The following is a 22,096-nucleotide window of genomic DNA, read 5'->3' on the forward strand; positions in this document are numbered from 1 at the left end:
TGTTAGATACAAGAAGAATCAAGTTACACAACTGTAACATATATGCTGAGGGCTTTGGTCATTCCCATGCAGGCTTTCTGGTTGTCAGTTCCATCTCTAAGCCCCTGTGAGCTAGTTGGTTCTGTGGGTTTTCTTATGGTGTCCTTGCAATCCTTATTACCCATTCTTTCACAGGATTCCCTGAGCTCTGTGTAATGTTTGGCTGTGGTTCTTTGCATCTGTTTCTGTCAGTTGCTAGGTGATGCCTCTCTGATGACAGTTGGGCTAGGCACCAATCTATGAGTATAGCAGAATATCATTAGAAATCATTCCATTGACTTTCTTCTGTCTTCTTTTTCCTCTTCCTCCTCCTTTTTTTTGCCAGTCATATTTAGTTTTATTCTAGGTCTCTGGGGTATCCCATTTCTCGGTCCTGGCCCTCAGGGGTGAACTTCCTCTCATAGTATGGGTCTCAAGCTGGACCACTCCCACAATTTCTGTACCATCTTTAACCCTGCACATCTTGAAGGCAGGGCAAATTGTAGATTGAAGGTTTTGTGGCTGGGTTGGTATCCCATTTCCTCCATGGAAGTCTTACCTGGTTATAGAAGATAGCCAGTTCAGGCTCTCATTCCCCCATTGCTAGGAGTCTTAGCTAAGATCACCCTTACAGATTCCTGGGAGTACAAAGTATTCTTTTAAATAAAAGAACTGTAAAAAGTTACATCTGTGTGGTAGTTTGAATGTAATTGACTCATAGGGAGTGGTGGTATTAGGAGATACGGCTTTGTTGGAGTAGGTATGGCCTTGTTGGAGTAAACATTCACTGTGGGAGGGAGATTTGAGGTCTCATATATGCTCAAGCCACTTCCAGCGTCTAAGTTCACTTCTTGTTGCCTGCGGATCAATATTTATAACTCTCAGCTCTTTCTCTAGCATCTTGTCTGCCTGCATGCCACCATGTTTCCCATCATGATGATAATAATGGACACATCTGAAACTGTAAGCCATCCAAATTAAATGTTTTCCTTTATAAAATTTGCTGTGGTCATGGTGTCTCTTCACAGCAATAGAAAGCCCAACTAAGACAATCTGAAACCTGCTTATGTGAAGTTTGTTAGCAGGCAAACCTGTCTACCTTTTCTCAACAGGAGACCTAGTAGCTCTAGAAAAAGCAAGGCTTGATTTTCACCTATGAAATGGACTGACTAGAAGGGTGCAACCTTGGGGGAAGGAGGTGGTTGCCTGCTACTGCCAAGCTGACAAAGCTACAGTTAGTCTAGCTGGCAATGCCATCAGAGATCTGAGAAAGATAAATTACAGCAGAAAGTATAATCCAAATGGTCTATGCATCGATTAAAATGACAGAGATTTACCTGTTAACTAGACGGTCACCCCACCAGCTCCTGTGGTCTCTGTGGCTTTATTTAGGGCAGAGGTCCCAGAGCAGCACCAGTCTTAGGCCACTAGGCCTAGAAAATAAGAAACTTTCCTATGGAGAAAGAACATGGGGGACTGACCTTACTTTGTTTAGGCAAAGAAGGGCAAACAACTCTCCAGTATCCTGATTGTCCAGAGTTTGGGCTGGGTCTTGGTGGCAGGTGAGGCATTGGGATAGTTTTGCCTAGTGGTTAGACTTACTATAATTAAGGTAGAGTTGTCATGTCCAATCATCTTGAAGACCTTGAAGGGTCACTGTTAGTTGCTAGGGATCTCTGTCATAGTTAAGTTTTTTCAATTAAACATTTAAAAATGCCATATTCAACAGATACCTAATTAATAAGCTTGAGGACCATTATTTATTAAGGATAGCTGAACTAAACAAACTTTACTTGTTTTTAGTTGTTTTATGCTTAACCTTGAAAACATACAGGCAGCTAAATATGACTTATTTTTTTATAATTAATTTCATTAGTACTTAGCCTGACTATAAGTATAGTAGTTCTGAACACATTAAGAATTTGATACTTTATAAGGTGACTGACCATTAACTTGCATGTCTTAATTGTCTTTAACAGCTTACAATAAGTTAGTAGCTTTTTATAAGATTAGAATTTTATAGCCTTATTCCTGTTAAGTTTAGCCTTAAAAAGTAACAGTTTCTGAGCTTCAGTTTTTTTTAAACTTTATTTATTTATTTATTTATTATGTATACAATATTCTTTCTGAGTGTATGCCTGCAGGACAGAAGAGGGCACCAGACCTCATTACAGATGGTTGTGAGCCACCATGTGGTTGCCGGGAATTGAACTCAGGACCTTTGGAAGAGCAGGCAATGCTCTTAACCACCGAGCCATCTCTCCAGCCCAAAAAGTAACAGTTTCTGAATTGAAGCTTTTTTTTTAATATCAAGATGAGATTTTAACTCATAAATACAGCTTACAGAAAGACTGGGAACTTTCCTGATCCTTCTATAAGTACACCGTTACAAAATATAAATTTTTTTATATTACTCAGTTTATTAAAATAGCTAAGACATAATAAAGTTAGCAAAGACAAGGAGGCTAGACATACATTCTTAAGTCTGAATGGACCTTAGGTAAGGAGAAACATTCTTTATGCCAGTGGTTTGCAACCTTCCTAATGCTGTGACCCTTTGACACAGTTCACTGTGTTGTGGTGACCCCACCTCAACCGTAAAATCACTCTTGTTGCTATTTCACAATTACAATTTTGCCATTGTTGATCAATTACAATGTAAATATTAGACATGCAGTTAGTCTAGACTATCTCAATGGAAGGTTCTTTCGACCCTCAAGTATCATAGCCTATAAGTTTGAGTATAAACTTAAATTTAAAAGCTATTTCTTAAAAGTATCCAGTTTTTTAAATTTAATTTTCTGTAAAACTCCAAAGTTTCTTTTTAAAAAAGTCTAAAATTTCTCAAATGTGTGTTCCTACAATATCAAAAAATAAAGTACCTTTCTTATTTCATGAGGGAAGATACACAAGAGGGAAGAACACAACCACAATCTGCACAGGGTAAAATCAAGCTCCAACATTGCGAATAATTCAATGCTCAATAAATATCTGGGATTAATTTACAATCTTTTGGGCTTTCCCAAGGAGCTTGGGTCATCTCTATGGCCCCAATTTTGGCAGCATACATAGCCTACCTTCTTATCCAGCTGACTCCATTTCATTCTGACTGGTGTTTCTATTAAATGGTACTGGCATCTCCAAAACTGATAGGGTCCCCAATTGCGACTGGACTTTCTTTAGGATCTCCAGCTCTGCTACATACTGGCAAGCCTCAGATGTTCTGCAAGATCCCTTTATGGCTTTAAAATAAATACTACCTGGGTGATTCTTGTGTTACAAAGTTTGGTTGCCAGTGCAAGATACGTTCTTGTATATGAATGCGTGGAGGTACAGCTTTAATGCCTTATTAAACAAGCATTGTTTTAAAGTCCTGTCTGTCATCATCCTGTCCTAATCCTAATCCAAATCCTAATCCAAAGTATCATGGAGACTTTATTCTATCTCTTTGGTTGGGTCACACCATGTGGGTTACCTTTAATCAAGATGGCAGTGAAGTCACATGCCATCTGCCCTCTCCAACCCTAGCAAAGGTGGTTGTTTATAGATGGTCGCAGGCCACGTGTTCCTTATCTCCCAAAATGGAATCATGACTTATTGTTCCTTTAAGATTACTTATGTATAGATTTTTAACTGTCAACCCCACGTTATGAGTTTTAAGTTAAATTTTTATTACAGATATTATAGATTTTTAACCATATCCAATAAACTTAGAAATCTTGAGATACAGAAAGCTCATATAATGGTTTTAGGCAATTAAATGAAACCAGTAATCTTGTTAGCTGCTCTTCTTGCTCTTTTCTCCCTATCACAGCCCTTGACCTGAACATAGACACTTTGAAAGCATGCCTCTGTTCGAGAAAGGGAGAGCTATAATCCAATTCCAGAGCCAGATTCTCAATAAGATAGAACAGGATAAAACAATATTTAATATTATGCATATCTAAAAGACATTTTAATCCATAATATATTAGATTCAGTGGCCAGAAAGCTTAGAGATAAATTATGTGCCTGGGTGGCTAGCAGCAAGAAAAACAGCAGAGTAAGCTCATATATTCAAAGAAAACAAGTCAGAATGTGGTGGTTACAACACATCCATAATTCTGAGTTCCATGTTTGCAACAAAGCTTATGTATATACCAGAAAATACATACACATCTACATACAAAACTTTCTAACCAACCAGAATCAGACAGGTGAGTAACATTATTTGTATTGGCCAGAAGAATATTGGGGTTCCAGATCCGGATCCCACGGCCCAGACCAGACTGACTCACCAGGAGTCTTTTCATAGATGCTGCATTCTAAGCACAATAGTTCATACTGATAGTCTGTTAACTGAATGCAGCCTTGAAGCCTTGGAATGTCTCAAGGCACTTGCCTCCTGAAGCCGCCTCCCGGCTCTGGAGTTCCCAGAATGAAGTTCAGGCTTTAGAATTTGGGTGGGTGGTCTGAATCTTGCTGAGGCCTTCAGAAAATGTTAATGCCACCAGGTGAGAATAAGACCACTACTATTTTAATGTGAATTTGAAGCAAACTTTATTTTAAATACTGAGCAGGTTGATGGACTCTGGCCAGGTCATTCCTGGTTTTCTAGGAATTGGTGACTAGTCCCATTTTGCTGAGGCTTAAAAAGAACCCATAAGGCCACTGTATTTCCTACCAAGTCCACTCAGGGTAAGCACTCATGCTGATATACTTCCTGCCTGTGTACCTCCTGCCTACATCGAATCAGGGGCAAGCATATACCCTGACATATTTTCCTGCCCATGTACTCCCTATCATCGGTGTTCTTTGTTACTCAGTTCAGTTGAGGAGAGTCACTCCAGCGTGTTTAAGGGCTTAGCAGCAGCAGCAACAACAACAGAAGAGCCAGCCTCTGATGGAGTGACTGCCTCATGGCTTCTATTGTTACACAAGAGACACCTTTAGCAAATCAGTTTCTGCATAGTAAAACTTCTAATGAGATCATTACTCTAGACAGAAGTTTCTGTCCTGCTCAGTCCTGCAGCCATTCAGTCCCAAGGGAATAAACAGTGGCTTATTTTATAAACTTTTTTGGCCTATTAGCTCAGGCTTATTATTAACTAGCTCTTAAAACTTAACCCATAATTCTTGTCTATGTTTAGCCATGTGGCTTGATACCTTTTCTCAGTGAGGTATTCTCGTCTTGCTTTCTCTGTGTCTGGCTGATGACTGACTCTCTGCCTTTTCTCAGAATTCTCTTAGTCGGGTTGCCCCACTTATACTTCCTGCATGACTATTGACCAATCAGTGTTTTATTAAACTAATGTGAGTGGCAAATCTTTACAGTGTATAATAGCATTGTTACCTAAGCAATTCTCAGCCATTCTAAACTTCCTGGTTTTCTTTTTTTTTTTTTTTTTGTTTTGTTTTTTGAGACAGGGTTTCTCTGTAACTTTTGGTACCTGTCCTGGAACTAGCTCTTGTAGACTAGGCTGGCCTCGAACTCACAGAGATTAGCCTGCCTCTGCCTCCCGAGTGCTGGGATTTAGGCATGTACCACCACTGCCCGGCCAGATATGTCTTAGGACTAAGTTATATAAAGGCTCTGTGAATCCTTCAGAAGAACAACTCATATAAAAATCATTATTTACAAAAGATTACTTCAAAGCCTAGATATAATGGAATCTGTTGAATCTTTCATTATACCTGCCTGCATGTGATCAACAAGCATATCTGGTGCAAATGAGTCAAACAAACTTGTTTAGGGGAGCAAAAACATGGTTAATTGTGTCTCATAAATAATAGTATTTCAGGAAATATCTGTTTTTGGGCAAGGAACTTACAGGTTAGAGGCATTTTTGTTCTATGAATCTCTCAGACATGGTTATTAAACCTTAAAATAGTATGTATATGTGTGTAGGTATGCCTGCCACAGGATGCGTGTAGAGGTTGGAGTTGGTTCTTTCTTTCTACCATATGGATTCTAAGGATCAAACTCAGACTGATTTTTTAGCAGATACCTTTGTTAGCCAAGGTATCAATCATACTGGCGTCATTATAGATATAAATCGTTTTAGTAAATTATTATATTACAGTGTTTGCAGTTTCCAAAGTTGTATGAATTTGTATCCAGTGATTATAGGGTAAAATTTATTAATATTTTCAAAGTTTTAAAAAAGTATTTAAAAAGTCTCTTATTTAAAAGTTAAATTTTGTATTCTAGAAAATGATACTGGCTTTTGAGGAACTTCGTGTGCAAGCTGAGAATGCCAGACTGGAAATGCATTTTAAGTGTAAGATTCCTATTTAGCTTTTCATGTTGCTTTTATGCTATTTATATTTTATTAGATTTTTTTTTAGTATCTGTATCCCTTTAATTTGATACCCTCAACTAGTTTATATTTCTTGTTATCTTTGCTTTTGTAACTCCCCCTCAAAATCTTGTTGATTGTGGCAGGAAATATATATGTTAACATTTCTTTTGGTTTTAAAACCATCTTTTCTATGAAATATTTATTATGGCCTATATTTAGTATTTTAGAGTCATAATTTTGCCTTACTTACTTATTTTTGGTAAATTATTATATATACATATCTAAGATTTGTTATTTTACGTAAGTATAAAGAATAAAATTTTTATGTAAGTGCTTTTATAAGAACTATAGGACTTTAAACTATAACTTTGAAACTGTATACAGTCATTATTTTACTAAATAAAATTGGCAGAAGAAAATACCAGTTTTAATACACTAGAAACTTTTAAGGTTGAGTGCAATTTTGAGATAAACAAGGAAAGGTAATCTTTAAATTTTGTTGACAATGGAGAAGTTATGCAATTGTGTTAAGACAATGTTTATTTATTCTATTTTTAAAGTAAAGGAAGATCATGAAAAAATCCAACACCTTGAAGAAGAATATAAGAAGGAAGTAAACAACAAGGAAAATGAGGTTTTACAAAATAGCCAACTGCTTGTATTCTTTTAAAAAATTAGTCTTTAATTTTTGATCTGTACATAATGTTTATACTCATTTGTGATGTACAGTGTGATGTTTTGGTTTATGCCCACACTGAGTAGTGATAATATTAGGTTAATTAGCATACTCATCACTTAAATGGTATAATAAGTACATTTAAATTGTAACTACTCTGAGATTAATGCTATATTTTATTATTTACTTTATAAAATACCTACAATATTAAAAACATTGTTGACATATAAGATAATTTGTATGATATAATTTTAATATATTTAAATATTTAGCCTTTTGCTTAAGTCAATTTTCATGATTTAATTATGCATTTATTGGAAGGTCAGCCTTCAGTAATTTTGAATCAATGAATCTAAAATGTTTATGTCAGTTTACATTGCTGCAAAAATATGAGAAATTTTGTTTAACCAAAAATCCTAATAATCATTGCATTTTGCAATTTTTTTTGAAATGTACTCTCTATAACACCAATGAAAGGAAACTAAAACATTCTGTTACTCTTTCTATTAATATCACATAGTAGAAGACTTGAAATGGTAAGTCTGTATTCTCTAATATTTGCAAGAATGTCAGTTTTAGGTTTGTATTGCTGTTTTTCATGCCTTGTGCTTTCTAAATAGAAAGTGATATATTATAAGGGATTCTGGCTGGGCATAGTGGTGCCCTCCTTTAATCCTGATACTTAGGAAGCAAAGGCAGGCAGATTTGTGAATTCAAGGCCAGCCTGATCTACTCAGTGAGTTCCAGGACAGCCAGGGCTTCATAAGGAGATCTTGTCTTTAAAAGGGAGAAGGGATCCTCTTTTATTTCCTCCCATCTTCTCTGGCTTTACAAAAGATACCTTGTAATCACAGTTAAGGAGGGTATATAGTTAGACAATAATACAAAATTAGAAGTACAGAAAGGATGCATAGAGTTTTATATTGTTGATTAAAAGATATTTCAGTTTGTAAGCTATGCTTATGTTGTGTGAAAGTTTTTAAACAGTCTTTTTGTATTTTAGTTTCGTTTTGAAACCAGAATTTCAGAAGAAAGAACTCTTCTTAAAAATTAAAACTATGCTTATTTCACAAAATATCAAAATAGAATAAAAGGTGAAAAGCATCATTTTGGAATTCTTGGTTCCATAGTTGAGCCGCAGATTCTTGTTCCATCTTGCTAAGTCATTGGCCTGCTAGTATTTTTTTCCTATGGATTTGTAAATATCATTGTAAGAAATTTTCAGACATTCTAAATTTTAAATTTAAAATTGTAGATATCTTCCTGGGGATAGAAATGTGACAGATGACATTATGGAGCAGAGTTTGACAGGGTAGGAAAGGTCAGCTGAATGGACTATTTTTATGCTAATTTTTCTAGTCTATCTTTTATACCCTTTCTTTACCTACAATATCCATTTTAGAGATGATCTTTTTTGTTTTGAGGTGCTGGGACTTGAACTCAGGGTCTTGGGTATGCTAGGTAAGTGATCTGCTACTTGACTCTACCTCAAACCTATCTTTTGAAGTTTGTATGCCTGTGGCATTTGCAAAGCAGGGTTAGTTATCTGATGGCATTGGTCATTTTCCATTCCATCCAACTGCTTTCCTTTTTATATTGTGCTTTGGTTTATAGTTGTCTTGTGGCTTTGTAGAGGTAATTTATGTTCGTTATTTCCCTGGCTAATTTTTAGGTGATTTAGAGATAAAAGTAGTGAGGTTGGTTTTTTATTAATTTTTATTTATTTTTTTCCCGCTAAATTGTATCTTTAACTTCTGCTGTTTCTTTCCATCAGTTGTAGCCATCTGAATACTTTTGGGTATCTAAAGATTTCTCAATAGTTTTCTTCCTAAATCAGCCTGGAACAACCATTTCTCCATATTTGTCTGGTTGTTTTCCCTTCCTTCCTTCCTTCCTTCCTTCCTTCCTTCCTTCCTTCCTTCCTTCCTCCCTCCCTCCCTCCCTCCCTCCCTCCCTCCCTCCCTCCCTCCCTCCTTCCCTCCCTCCCTCCCCACCCCCCCTCTCTCTTTTGAGATAGGATCTTTTTATGTACTGCTAGCTGTTCTAGAGCTTGCTGTGTAGACTGGGCTGGCTTTGAATTTACAGAGATCCTTCTTCTGTCTCCCAAATGCTGGGATTAAATTTGTGTGTTACCATTCCTGTCTTGCCTGATTAATTTCTATATATCAAAACTCATTTTAAGCCTGACTGATTTAGATGTTCCTTTTTTTTGCCAGGCTTGGTGGCACATGCCTTTAGTTCCAGCATGTGCGAGGCAGAGAGAAGTGGATCTCTATGAGTTAGAGGCTGTAGAGTTTCAATACTTTAAAGGCCATGTAGTGATAACTCTGTCTCAAAGACAAAACAAAAAACCTTAATATCAATATTGATAAGAGATAGATTCTTTTCTAATTTTGAAAACATTTTTGTTCTGTTACTGATAATGCCCAGGTATAGTTGTTTGTGTACTGAGTTTTTTAAAGGTGAGGGCTCTCATTTCTTTGTACTTAATACTTCCAATTTCTAGTATTCAATAATATTTATTGAGTGAATGAATTGTATTTCATTATGTAACTTTCTCTAAAAGTTTGAAATGAGTAGTTTAATGTTGAGTATTTTATACAAGTTTACTCATTCATTCAATAAATATTTATTTTTAGGCAAGTATTAAATGATATGTATAGATATATAAAAATGGCATATAAAATAATTATGTAAAATAATTATATTCGATAATAAATGCTAAGGTGATAATTTTAACTTTTTACATCTGTAGTGTTTTTTTAAAAATTTATTTTAGGTATCACTACTGTTGATCCAGAGTACTGAGAAAGAAAATAAAATGAAAGAGTTAACATTTCTGCTAGAAGAATCCAGAGACAAAGTTAATCAATTAGAGAAAAAAACAAGTAAGAATTTATATAAAAATATAGAAGTATGTTTTGCATTTCTTTTGTTCGAAATTTTTGGGTTTTTCACAAAATTTTTAATGGTATTTTTCTAGTGCCTATAATCTTCAGCTTGGTTTGGAACATTTGAAGGAGGGCTTAATTGAATCACTTGGAGATCCCCAGCTTATACATCTTATATTCTTTTTCAAATATATATTCTTATATATAATAATTAATTAATATATTAATATAAATAAAATATTAATATTCAAATCTTATATTCTTTTTCAAAAGTATATCCTGTACTTTTGACTGTTTCTTCTACTCAAAAACTGTGCCTCCCATTTTAAATTTGTTGGTTAAATTCTTCTATATTCATCTTTGCTCTTAATAAAGATCTTCATTGCAATTCATTGGAAAGAGTGGATCCTCTGAGACAGATTTTGAGATAGGATCTTTGACTTAAACTGGAGCTTGCTGATTTCACTGGATAGAATGGCCAGCAAACCCTAGGGATTCTCCTATTTCTGCTTCCCCAGCACTAAGGTTACAGGCATATGCCATCTGACCCAGCTTTGTTATGTATGTTCTGGGGGATGAAGCTCAAATTTTCATGTTTGCCCAGCAAGTACTTTCCTGATTGAATTATCTTCCCAAGTCCCTGTCATGATTCAATGAGAATGACCCCCATAGGTCCTATGTTTGAATACTTGTTTTCCATATGGTGGAACTATTTGGGAAGGATTGGGGTGTATGGCCTTGTTGGAGGAGATGTGCCACTTGGGGTAGACTTAGAGGTTTCAAAAGCCTGCGGCATTCCCAGTTTGCTCTTTGTATCTCTGTGCCTTGTGCTTGTGGATTAAGTATTGGGAACCAAGTATTTAAATATATGATTTATGGTGGTCATTCTCATTTATGCCACCACAATGAGCTGGGAAGGTGACCAGTCAGTAAAGTACTTGTAACTCTTGCTCAGAGACATGCCTGTCTGGTTCCATGCTTTCCTTCATGTTGGTAATGGACAACAGTTCTCTGCCACAGTAGGCCCCAAATTAAATACTTTCTTTTATAAGTTGCCTTAGCCATGGTGTTCTATCATGACAATTGAAAAGGAAGACATTTGGTTTTTTAAAGAAGTCAGTTTTCAGGGCTGGAGAGATGACGCAGTGCTTAAGAGCAGGTTTTGCTTTTCCAGAAGACAAGGATTCATTTTCCAGCACAAAATCTTTGATTTTTGGATGTTATAGTATGATATTTTAAGATACTGAGACAGTTTTATAGTTTCTGGAATTTATAAATTAATACGCTTTATTATTTACTTCTTAAAGATTCTTAGCAGTAATGTTTTTAGATATTAGCTGCTCCATTATGTTTATTATAGGAAAGATCTTTCTGTGTAGCTATGTTTGACTATTGCTTTGCTATGTCAGCTTAAGCTGGGCCTTGAACTTGTGATCCTGCTCCCTTAGTTCTGGGTGAACTGAGGTGTTTTATAGGCATTGATCACCGTCTTGAGCCTTATTTGCATTAATCTGGTTTCCTTTCCTTAATAAAAAGAATATTTAGCCAAAAAACCCCAATACAAAACAAAACAAAAAACTTTGGTCATCTAAAACTTCCACCTCTGCCATACTCATTTATATTAAAAATAGGTTTGCTTTAATATTCCTTATTTTGCTTAATATCTTTTGATTTATCTTATAATTCACTTTTTATTTTAAGTTATTGAATGGTAGGTTTCATTTTAGTATTTAAATATCTTTATTTCATTATGCTTTGTTCTTATTCATTTTGTATCTTCATTGCCCTTCTCTATCTTTCCTTCCCCTCTCTTGCTTATTTCTTTACTCTGTCTTAAATAGTTTTTATTTTTATTTTTTTTTATTAAAAATTTCCACCTTCTCCCCTCTTCCCATTTCCCTCCCTTCCCCTCGCCCTCCCCTTCCTTCTCCAGGCCAAAGAGCAGTCAGGGTTCTCTACCCTATGGGAAGTCCAAGGTCCTCCCCGCTCCCCCCAGGTCCAGGAAGGTGAGCATCCAAACAGACAAGGCTCCCACAAAGCCCATTGCAGTAGAATCAAAGCCCAGTGCCATTGTCCTTGGCTTCTCAGTCAGCCTCCACCATCAGCCACATTCAGAGAGTCCAGTTTGATCACATGCTCCATCAGTCCCATTCCAGCTGACCTTGGTGATCTCCCATTAGATCTGTCCCACCGTCTCAGTGGGTGAACACACCCATCGCGGTCCTGATTTCCTTGCTCATGTTCCCTCTTTCTGCTCCTCATTAGGACCTTGGGAGCTCAGTCCAGTGCTCTAATGTCGGTCTCTGTCTCTCTCTCCATCCATCACCAGATGAAGGTTCTATGGTAATATGCAAGATATTCATCAGTGTGGCTATAGGAGAAGGCCAGTTCAGACACCCTTTCCTCTGCTGCTCAAGGAACAAGCTGGGGACATCTCCTTGGACACCTGGGAACCCCTCTAGAATCAAGTCTCTTGCCAACCCTAAAATGGCTCCTTTAATTAAGATATATACTTTCCTGCTCTCACATCCACCCCTCCTTCATCCCAACCATTCCATTCCCTCAAGCTCTCCCTATCCTCCCCTTCTCCCTTCTCTCCCCCCATCTCCCCTTATCCCCACCTCACCCCCACCCCCGTGCTCCCAACCCCTGCCCAGAAATTTTGTCAACTTTCAATATCTAGGAGGATAACTGTATGTTTTTCTTTAGGTTCACCTTCTTATTTAGCTTCTCTAGGGTCACGAATTATAGGCACAATGTCCTTTATTTATGGCTAGAATCCACTAATGAGTGAGAACATACCATATTCCTCTTTTTGGGTCTGGGTTACCTCACTCAGTAAAGTGTTTTATTTCCATCCATTTGCATGCAAAATTCAAGATGTCATTGTTTTTTACCGCTGAGTAGACTTTAAAGTGTATATGTGCCACACCTTCTAGTTTTTTGCTTTCATGTAATAAAAATCCCATTACATTTCCTCTTTCCCTCCAAGATCTTTTATTCTCTCTGAATGACCTATATTTCTCGCTTTCTTTTTCTCTATCTCGCTCTCTCACATACACACTTATCTAGATTCCATATATGATACAAAACTTATGAATTTGTCTTTCTGAGTTGGACCCTTATGTTGTTGGTTATTTTTTACTCTTTGATTTTTGGGGGCTTACCACCCAGCTTCCAGATAAATATGTGGAGACTTATTCTTTCATATGAATGTCCTGCCTTAGCTTGACTTGTTGTTAGCCAGCTTTTTAAGTTATTTCATCTACCTTTTGCTTTAGTTTTTTTAAAATTTTTTTTTTACCCTTTTCTACTTCTGTATATATATATATATATACTTTCCTTCTTATTCCTTGGAACTAGCTCTTGTAGACCAGGCTGGCCTCAAACTCACGGAGATCCACCTTCCTCTGCCTCCCGAGTGCTGGGATTAAGGCGTGCGCCACCACCGCCCGGCCTGAAGTATGTTTTTTATAAGAAATTTATTTGCATCTTCTGAGAGTCTCAGAGAATTTAAGAATAGTTTTGGCTTAGAATAGAATAGTATACATTTAGTTTTGATGCATGCGTAAAGGCAGACTTATGATTATGGCAATTTGGAATATCATAGTATCTATTTTTAAATAATCTGGTAATAAAGTTTTATTTATAATGATTATAATGCTATACTCATTAGTCATCATATCTTATTTTCAGTTCTTTTTTTCTTTCACAGTTCTTAAAGCAATTGTAGTTTGGAGTTACTAGTTCTAAGTTAACTTTTGTTACAGATTTTTAACCATACCCAATTTCTTAACATCTTTTCTTTATAATAACATAAAACAGCATAAAATAACTTTCTCTGTCATCACATCAGATTCAGCAAAATCTAGAGGCAAATTCTGAGCCCAGCCAGGTCGTTGTTATTAAGACACACAGAACATGTAAACTCAAACACCCAAAACCAGTCAGAAACAAGCATAGCACCACTGCCTCCACCACATCCAGGAAATGCCTTTTGTTCTGATGGTTTTTTATATGCTACTTTATACTGTAAATTCGTATTTCAGGGTTTTTAAGCTGGTCATCTGACATGGTTTCCCCTGGAAAAGTTCTGTTCGCCTTTTATTTAAAAGTTTCATCTATTTTGGGTGTATGGATAAAAATGTGTGTGGCCACATGCTTGTTTCTGACTAGTCTTGGGTGTCTGAGTTTACACATTCTGTTATTTTATGCTGTTTTATATATTGGGACATGCTTCATAACTGTATCTATTTGTCCCACAGGACTGTTAACACTTAAAAGTCTGCCTTATTCTTTTGCTTAGACTAACTGCACACAATTAGCTCACTTTCAATCAGGCAAATTCAATCTAGACTAAAGGCTTTTTGTAAATAGATCATAAGTTTAAAACTTTACAGCTATGCACAAGGTCAGAGCTGCAGATGTCTAACCAAGATTGGACACAAAGCACCCTAAGAAAAATATGCCAATTCTTTGCTTGCCAAGTCTGTTAACCAAAGACCTATGTCTCAAAGCTTATCTCACTGGACACGATTACTCCATTCTCTGATCATGGTCTCACTCCTGTAACCTTGGATCCTTGTGTTGCCATGGCAATGGCTCAGCTCTTGATTGCCTACCCTAGGAATGTGCTTTTGACCGATGAGAGGTAACTCTTCTAAAATTTTTATTGCTTCAAGACTTCTGTAATGAGAAGAGTTTTTAGAATAGAGGAGAAGAAGCTGGAAGGAGAATCCAGGAGGAATTAGAAATAGGACAGGAGAATGGACAGGAGAATTATAATTAAGACAGAACAATAAAGAAACTGATTTAAAAAAGCACAGAGTGAGAGATTCTTTGGCTCTTAGATATCCCGAGTTCTTCTCTGGCTGCTGTTTCCCTTCTGAATCCTGAGAAGACCTTAGGGTTGGATTCCAAAAGGACCTCGTCAACCATATCTTGTGTTATAATAAGAAAAAAAAATTCTTCAAAACCTTGAAGACTTCAAACTATATCTTTGAAGACTACCTGAGCTTGGGTTTTTGCTTGCTCCCTATTAGTTGTGATATTTATGAACTCATAGAGCTTTAGTATCCTCCACAATAGACAAAATGCTTTTTATTTTCAAACCTTTTTTTTTTGAGAAGGATCATGGGATAATTGAGTTACTCAGCTTTTTTAATTAAAAATATTTTTAGATATGAGCTTGCCAAGTTGCCTAGGTTTTCCTCCAACTTCTAATCCTTCTGCCTCAGCCTCCCAAATCCTGGTATTATAGACTTGCATTCATTATACCTGACTCTAAAACATCTTTGTAATAACAAATGAAATAGGACATGACCTGTATAAGCCACTTGACTCTGACAGTAGTGTACAAACAAAAATAATAGTCTATTAATCTTCCTGTTATTACTGGGTTATATGTCTTTTTTTATTCTATTGTAATTGTAAATGTGGATACTGAAAAAGATTAAAAATGTTCATTTTTGAGGTCTTTAGGAAAATAATCTTAACAAATTTAGTGTGTATATTTAATTGTTCTTATTTTATACTATTTTCTAGTAGAGAAAAAGTAATAATTGCTATAGCAATTACTTTCCTTGAAAGCCATTTTCTGTCAAATAATGCCTATCTATAATTTTATCTTTTAGAATTACAAGATGAAAACTTAAAAGAATTAAATGAAAAGAAGAGTCATTTAACATCAGAACTCGAAGATATTAAAATGTCATTGCAAAGAAGTATGGTATGATTTAAAAACTAACTAGTGTACATCACACAATCATTTAACAAATTTTTATTGGATATAACTAAAATGTATAACCACTCAGAGAGATTCAAATAGAAAAAACACAATCCCATCCTATAAATGCTTCTAATAAAAGGCGTTGGATAAAAATACCTAAGTACCAATAGAATGACTCAGGCTAATAAATTGTCATAACAGTTTTAAGAATGGAGAGTGTGGGTTAACCTGTCTGGGAAAACTCTGTGGTGGGATCAGAACTATTGATAATTGTGAGTAAAATATGATAGTGGGTGGGTTATTCCAAGGAGGGACAGTGGAAAGGAGGGCAAGAGGGCAAACCAATTTATAGAAGCAGATAACTTAAAGCCTTTTTAGGCCTTTGCATTATTCTTTCTGTTTTCTGCTTTATTTCACTTAGAACACTCAGAAGGCTTTAGAAGAAGATTTGCAGATAGCAACAAAAACAATTTATCAATTCACTGAAGAAAAAGAAGCTCAAATGGAAGAATTTAACAAAGCTAAAACTGATCACTCATTTGTGGTTACTGAACTTAAAGCTACTATATGCAACTTGGAGGAATTATTGGGAACAGAACAGCAAAGGTGAAATATTTATTTTAAACAAATAAGTAAAGACATAAAAGTGATTTAATATTAAGTGCCATTTAAAGTCAGGCATTTTCTGGAAAATTTCCCAGCATGCTTTGCAGTGGGGCCAAATACAGAAAAAGTCCCTAAGTGTTGGTATGATAGGACATATTTACTAATACTGTGGATTATTAAGTGGTTTATTAAGTGGATTATTAAGTGGATTATTATTATTAAGTGGTTCTCAACCTTCCTAATGCTGTGACCCTTTAATACAGTTTGGCATGTTGTGGTGACCTCAACCGTAAATTTATTTTTGTTGCTACTTCATAACTATAATTTTGCTACTGTTGTGAATTGTAATAATAATTATTTTGGAATTAGAGGGTTTTCAAAGTGGTTGTGACTCACAGGTTGAGAAACCCTGCATGTAGATTAGCTTCATAGGAATAATGTTCAGTTGAAAATTTTCTTTTTACTGAGGGCTATAACCTTACTTACAATGTATAAATTTAGCAACTATATTTGTATAGAGCAAATATTATTTCATATGATATAAATTACTCATTTGCTTTTAACACTAAATAGTATTTTATCTAAAATTAGAATATTAGCAACTCTTTTTTTCTTTATTTTATACAATTTTTATATAAAACTATGTTGAGCCTAGGTAATTATTTTTGTCCTGTTAGCACAATGGCTTGGCACAGTAGAGGGATGAATTTCTCTACCAATTTATATCTTAGGTCTACTTAAATTTTCTTTGCTACTGTACATAGTGAAGAGAAAATGTAGCTTTTTAATTCTTCTGTTGTATATTTCTGATTAACCTTCAAGGCAATTTTCAAATAGTAAAATTGTGAATTGCTGTAGACTTATCTGTTCCAATTACTTTAGTAAATTTTTTTATTTACTACATTAATTTTTAAAAAATTGTATGTATGTGGTTGATTTCCCTGCATGTATGTTACAAACAGTTCTGAACCCATATGAGGGTACAGAGAATCAAAACTCTGGTTCTCTGGAAGAGCAGTCAATGCTCTTAAAACATTGAGCTATCTTTCCAGCCCCTAATTTACCACATTTATTTATTTGTGTATGTATGTATACATATATATGTATATGTATATATATATATATATATATATATATATATATATATGTGTATATGCCTGTGTGTGGAAATCAGAGGGCAACATGTAGGGGTAGGTGCTCTCCTAGGCATTGAATGTAGGTTGTTAGGCTTGATAGAAAGCCCACTTATCTGTTGAGTCATCTCACTGACCTAGCAGTTACCTTAGTTTTGTGGTTAGAGAAACAGAAGATCAGAGAAACCAATAAAACAATACATGTTCTTTTATTTGTATTTTTAAAGGAAGAATTTATTACAGTAAATATGCATTTAATATAATTAAATATCCACTAATGCATAAGTTTGATTATCATCAATAGTTAAGATAACTTTTAAAAATTTTGTTTTTGTTTTTTGAGACAGTTTTTCTCTGTGTAACCCTCACTGTTCTGGAACTCTAGACCAAGCTGGCCTTGAACTCACAGAGATCCACCTGTCTCTGCCTCCCAAGTGCTGGGATTAAAGACATGTGCCACCACCAATCTACAAATTGTCAGTCTTAAGGTTTTAGATAGATACACTTATTATACAATTAAGTATTTATTATAATTTTTATTTTAAATTGTTTTATGCAGATTAATACTCAATAATGTCCAATAACTGAATAAATCTATGTTAGATGTATTAGTTGTTGCATTGTGCCAGTTTTGTTATTAGATGAGTTCTGACTAAATAATAATTTGATCTTTAAAATAATATATCTCATAAGATTGGAAAAAAATGAAGATCAACTGAAACTACTTATCATGGAGCTTCAGAAGAAATCAAGTGAACTGGGTAAGATTTAGACAGTAGTGTACTTTGATAACATATTAATAACTAATTATAAAAACAAAATTGGGTTTTTTTGTTAAATTTGTTAAGTTGTTAACAAGCAGCTGAAAGCACTTAACTGCTCTTGCAGAGGACCTAGATATGCTTGCCCCATATAACGTTCATAATTGTAAGACAAAATATTCCTGCATATAAAATAAAAATAAATATAAAAATTAGGGGGAAATTATAATTAGGGGAAAATTATAATTGAATATAGGAAATTTAAATTTTAAGAAAACTTAAATTTATGTAGTTTATCTATGTCTAGTAGATATGTAGATATATCTACTAGTTATAAATAGTTTTCTATGTCTAGAAACCTGAAATATTTGTATTCTCCTTATTTTAGGATTCAAAGGCCTGAATACTCCTTAGGGAAATGTCTTACATTTCAATTGAAGAAACAGCTTTTGAGGCAGGATCATACTTCATAGTTCAAACTCTTCTTTCATTCTTGATCATTTTGCCCCAGCCTCATGAGTGCTAGGGTTACAGGAATGTACCACTGCCTGGATTTGTTTATTTATTTGTTTGTTTCTTTTTTTCTTTTTTTTTTTTATTAAATTATAAAAGTTTCCATTTCAGCCCCTCCTCCTACCACCTCCCCACCCCCCCACTCCCTCTCCTCCTCCCTCTCCATCCCCCAGAGCAGTCAGGGTTTCCTGCCCTGTGGGAAGCCCAAGCTCCTCCCCCCTCCCTCCAGGTCCAGGGAAGGTGAGAGTCCAAACAGACTGGAGCGCCAAAATCCAGTACATGCAGAGGAAGCAAGTCCCAGTGTCATTGTCAACGGCCCTTCAAAAAGGCTCCGGGCCAGCCATATTTAGAGAATCTGGCTGGATCACGTCCTCGCTCAGTCCCAGTCCAACAGGCCTTGGTGAACTCCCATTATATCAGTCCCCCTGTATCAGTGGGTGCTCGCATCCCTCGCAGTCCTGATTACTTTTTTTATTTTCTTCATCATTCTGTTCCCCATTTGGACTGTGGAGTGCTCAGTTCGGTGTTCCAATATGGGTCTCCATCCATATTGCCATACAACGTCGAATGAAGGTTTCCTGTGCCCTTGCCTTCTTTGCTCACGATCTCCTTCCCTCTGCCTCTCATTTGGACCTAGGGAGCTAGGTCCAGTGTTCCAACGTGGCTCTCCGCCTCCATCTCCATCCATCGCCAGATGAGGGTTCTATGGTGACATGCAAAATATTCATCAGTATGGTTGTGGGCCAAGGCCGGTTCAGGCACCCTCTCCTCTGTATTTGTTTGTTTCTTGAGAGTCTTGCTATGTAGCTTCAATTGGCCTAGCATTCTCCATGTAGACTGGCTAGTCTTGAACTTGCAGCAGTCTTCTGCCTCTGCCTCTCTAATGCTGGGATTACAAGTCTGTATAATCACACCTGGCTCATGTCTGGATTTTGTAGACTTCATTGCTTAGTAGTATTTGATTATGAAATATTTTTAGGAAAACAATAATTCTATATTATCATATAGTATCATTAATATTCAACAACTTACACTGACAAAGCAATTTTATAATTTTGTGAACTTATGCAGTTATAAGTCTATGTTTCATATTTTTTAGCCTCTCTGCAAGTGTAGACAGTTAAAAGGAAAAAAGTTTTTTCAATTTCATTTAAAAAGTATTTTTAATAGATTAATATTTCTGAATTGATAAGTATTTGTCTAGATTATTTTTATAATTTTCTATAAAGCTTACTATTAGTTTGAATGTTTGTATTATTAGTTGAATTACTTCTACAATTAAGATAATTACAAGTAATATTGCCTAGTATTTGAAATAGTTGACATTTCATAAGTAGTTCATTTGTTTGGTTGAGTCCCTTTCTAAACAATATTTTTATAAACATGTATTAATTATACATGACCAGCATGATATTTTCATACGAAGTTTTGATCATATTTACCTTTGCTTGTGCCCCTCCTGTTCTTGATAATCTTTTTACTCTTCTCAACTAGCCCTATTTCTAGTTTCATGGTGTGTGTGTGTGTGTGTGTGTGTGTGTGTGTGTGTGTGTGTGAGAGAGAGAGAGAGAGAGAGAGAGAGAGAGATTGTTTCACTATAGTGTTCATAGGAGTGTAGGTGTGACAGTGTGTTTACTAGAGCATCGGTACCTTTTCAGTGTTTACACCACTGGAAAAATATCTCTCCTATCCTATCAGGTTTGGTTGAAATTTTTAACCATATTTATGCTTTTCCTTTTGCAATGCTTAATTTTCCACTATAGACTAATACTTGATTATCCAACATTGTAATGTTCAAATAATTTTATTCATAATTTTGCTTCATAGCATAATTGTTAGAACCAGCCAAGGATGGTGGCACATACCTTTAAATCCCCAGCACTTGAGAGGCAGGGACAGGTGAACCTATGTAAGTTCAGAAGCAGCCTGATATACATTGTAAGTTCCAGTACAGCTAGAGCTATGTAGAGAGACCCTGTCAAAAAAGGCCAACCAACTAACCAACCAATCAAAACCCAAATATAAAGGTTAAAGACAATTTTTTTATCTAGTTCAAAAATTTCTTTAGAACATGAAATTATTTTTAAATCATTGCACTTACCTACTTGCCTTAGAATTGTTGAATGTTCTAGATTAAGGAATAATTTTAGTACTTAAAATATCTTTAATGCTTATTTATAGTGATTGAGTTTAACAGTAAGTGACTATCACATTATAATTTCAATATTTCTCATACCAGAGTATTATGAGAAGCTTGGATAAGGAATTTGAGAACTGTGAAACAGCACTTTGTGTTTTGAGGGAATTGAAAGTAAAACACCATGTTCTTGAGAAATCTTGAGAGAAAGGTTAAACACATAAAACCATTAGGGTAATAGTATCCAGAATTAAGGGTGAGCAAAATTATGTTAGAGTAAGAAGTGAAAATATAAGAACTATTTTTGTTATATTTATGGTGAACAATATAATACATACTTATAGTACAGCTATGTACAAAATATAAATACATATTTATATTTTTACATATCTATATATTTGAGGTAAATGCTCAGATTTCTTATTGAATGTTAATGTTGATACCAAAAGGAAGCAACAGAGTTAGAAAAGCCATTATTGAAGATTTAGATGTTAAGAATAAAATTTAAAGTATAGAGAGTTTTGGATAGTTGTAGAGGATGATAGATTGTTGAAAATACTATGTATGGGAGTGAAAATTAAAAATTACTTAAGGACCCCACATTATTCTATTTTGGGGTTAATAATATAGTCTTAAAAGCCAGAAATCTTTGCAAATAGTCTGTATTTTTCTTCTTTCTTTAGTTTATTTTTTTGGGTAATTTTCATTATATATAAATATTTCTTCTTGTCTCTTTTTTCTAATTATATGGAATTGTGATAAGATAGTAGAGTCATGTTCAGACCATTGTCTTAAACTAGTCCTCAAATTAAAAAATAAGATATATCTTATCTAAAATGAAACTTTCTGGTTAAATGAGCTTTCCATGTGACAAGTTTCTCCTTCAGCATCTATATTGATAATTCATGTTTTGTTGATTTGTGGGAAGCTATTACAAGTGTTTATTTTCTTAACAAAGAGAAATCTGAGAAACATTCAGTAGTTCTATTATATTTCCAACAATTTAAACTCTTTAACAATGAACAAAAATAATGTGTCAGGTACAGTTTTTGTGACAGCTGGAAATTACTAGGAGACTGTAGGAAGTTAAAAATGCAAAAAGTTTCTCCTCTAGTCCTCCACTTAATTCCACTATGGTATACAGTACTCTAAAATCTTTGCCTATAGCAAAAGGACCAGTACAGATTATTTAAAAGTAATATGATTTCAGCTGGGCAGTGGTGGTGCACGCCTTTAATCCCAGCACTTGTGAGGCAGAGACAGGCAGATTTCTGTGAGTTTGAGGCCATCCTGGTCTACAGAGCAAATTCCAGGACTGGCTTGGCTCCATAGACACAGAGAAACCCTGTCTC

At 35.2% G+C, this 22,096-nt stretch overlaps 1 protein-coding gene across 6 annotated transcripts in view; it reads left to right on the forward strand.

The window, feature by feature from the left end:
- The window catches only part of Sycp1 (synaptonemal complex protein 1), a 94,248-nt gene that overhangs the window by 12,003 nt on the left and 60,149 nt on the right, over window positions 1-22,096 (forward strand). For all 6 annotated transcript variants that reach the window (XM_085677905.2, XM_085677911.2, XM_085677910.2 and 3 more), the window contains 6 exons: window positions 6,209-6,278; window positions 6,860-6,933; window positions 9,755-9,863; window positions 15,500-15,594; window positions 16,016-16,200; window positions 18,027-18,094. In XM_085677905.2, the coding sequence (XP_085534031.2) occupies window positions 6,209-6,278; window positions 6,860-6,933; window positions 9,755-9,863; window positions 15,500-15,594; window positions 16,016-16,200; window positions 18,027-18,094 (601 nt within the window). The remainder of the gene's footprint in view (window positions 1-6,208; window positions 6,279-6,859; window positions 6,934-9,754; window positions 9,864-15,499; window positions 15,595-16,015; window positions 16,201-18,026; window positions 18,095-22,096) is intronic.

This window comes from Myodes glareolus, chromosome 17 (genome assembly GCF_982192425.1).
Source record: "Myodes glareolus chromosome 17, mMyoGla1.1, whole genome shotgun sequence".
NCBI lineage: Eukaryota > Metazoa > Chordata > Mammalia > Rodentia > Cricetidae > Myodes > Myodes glareolus.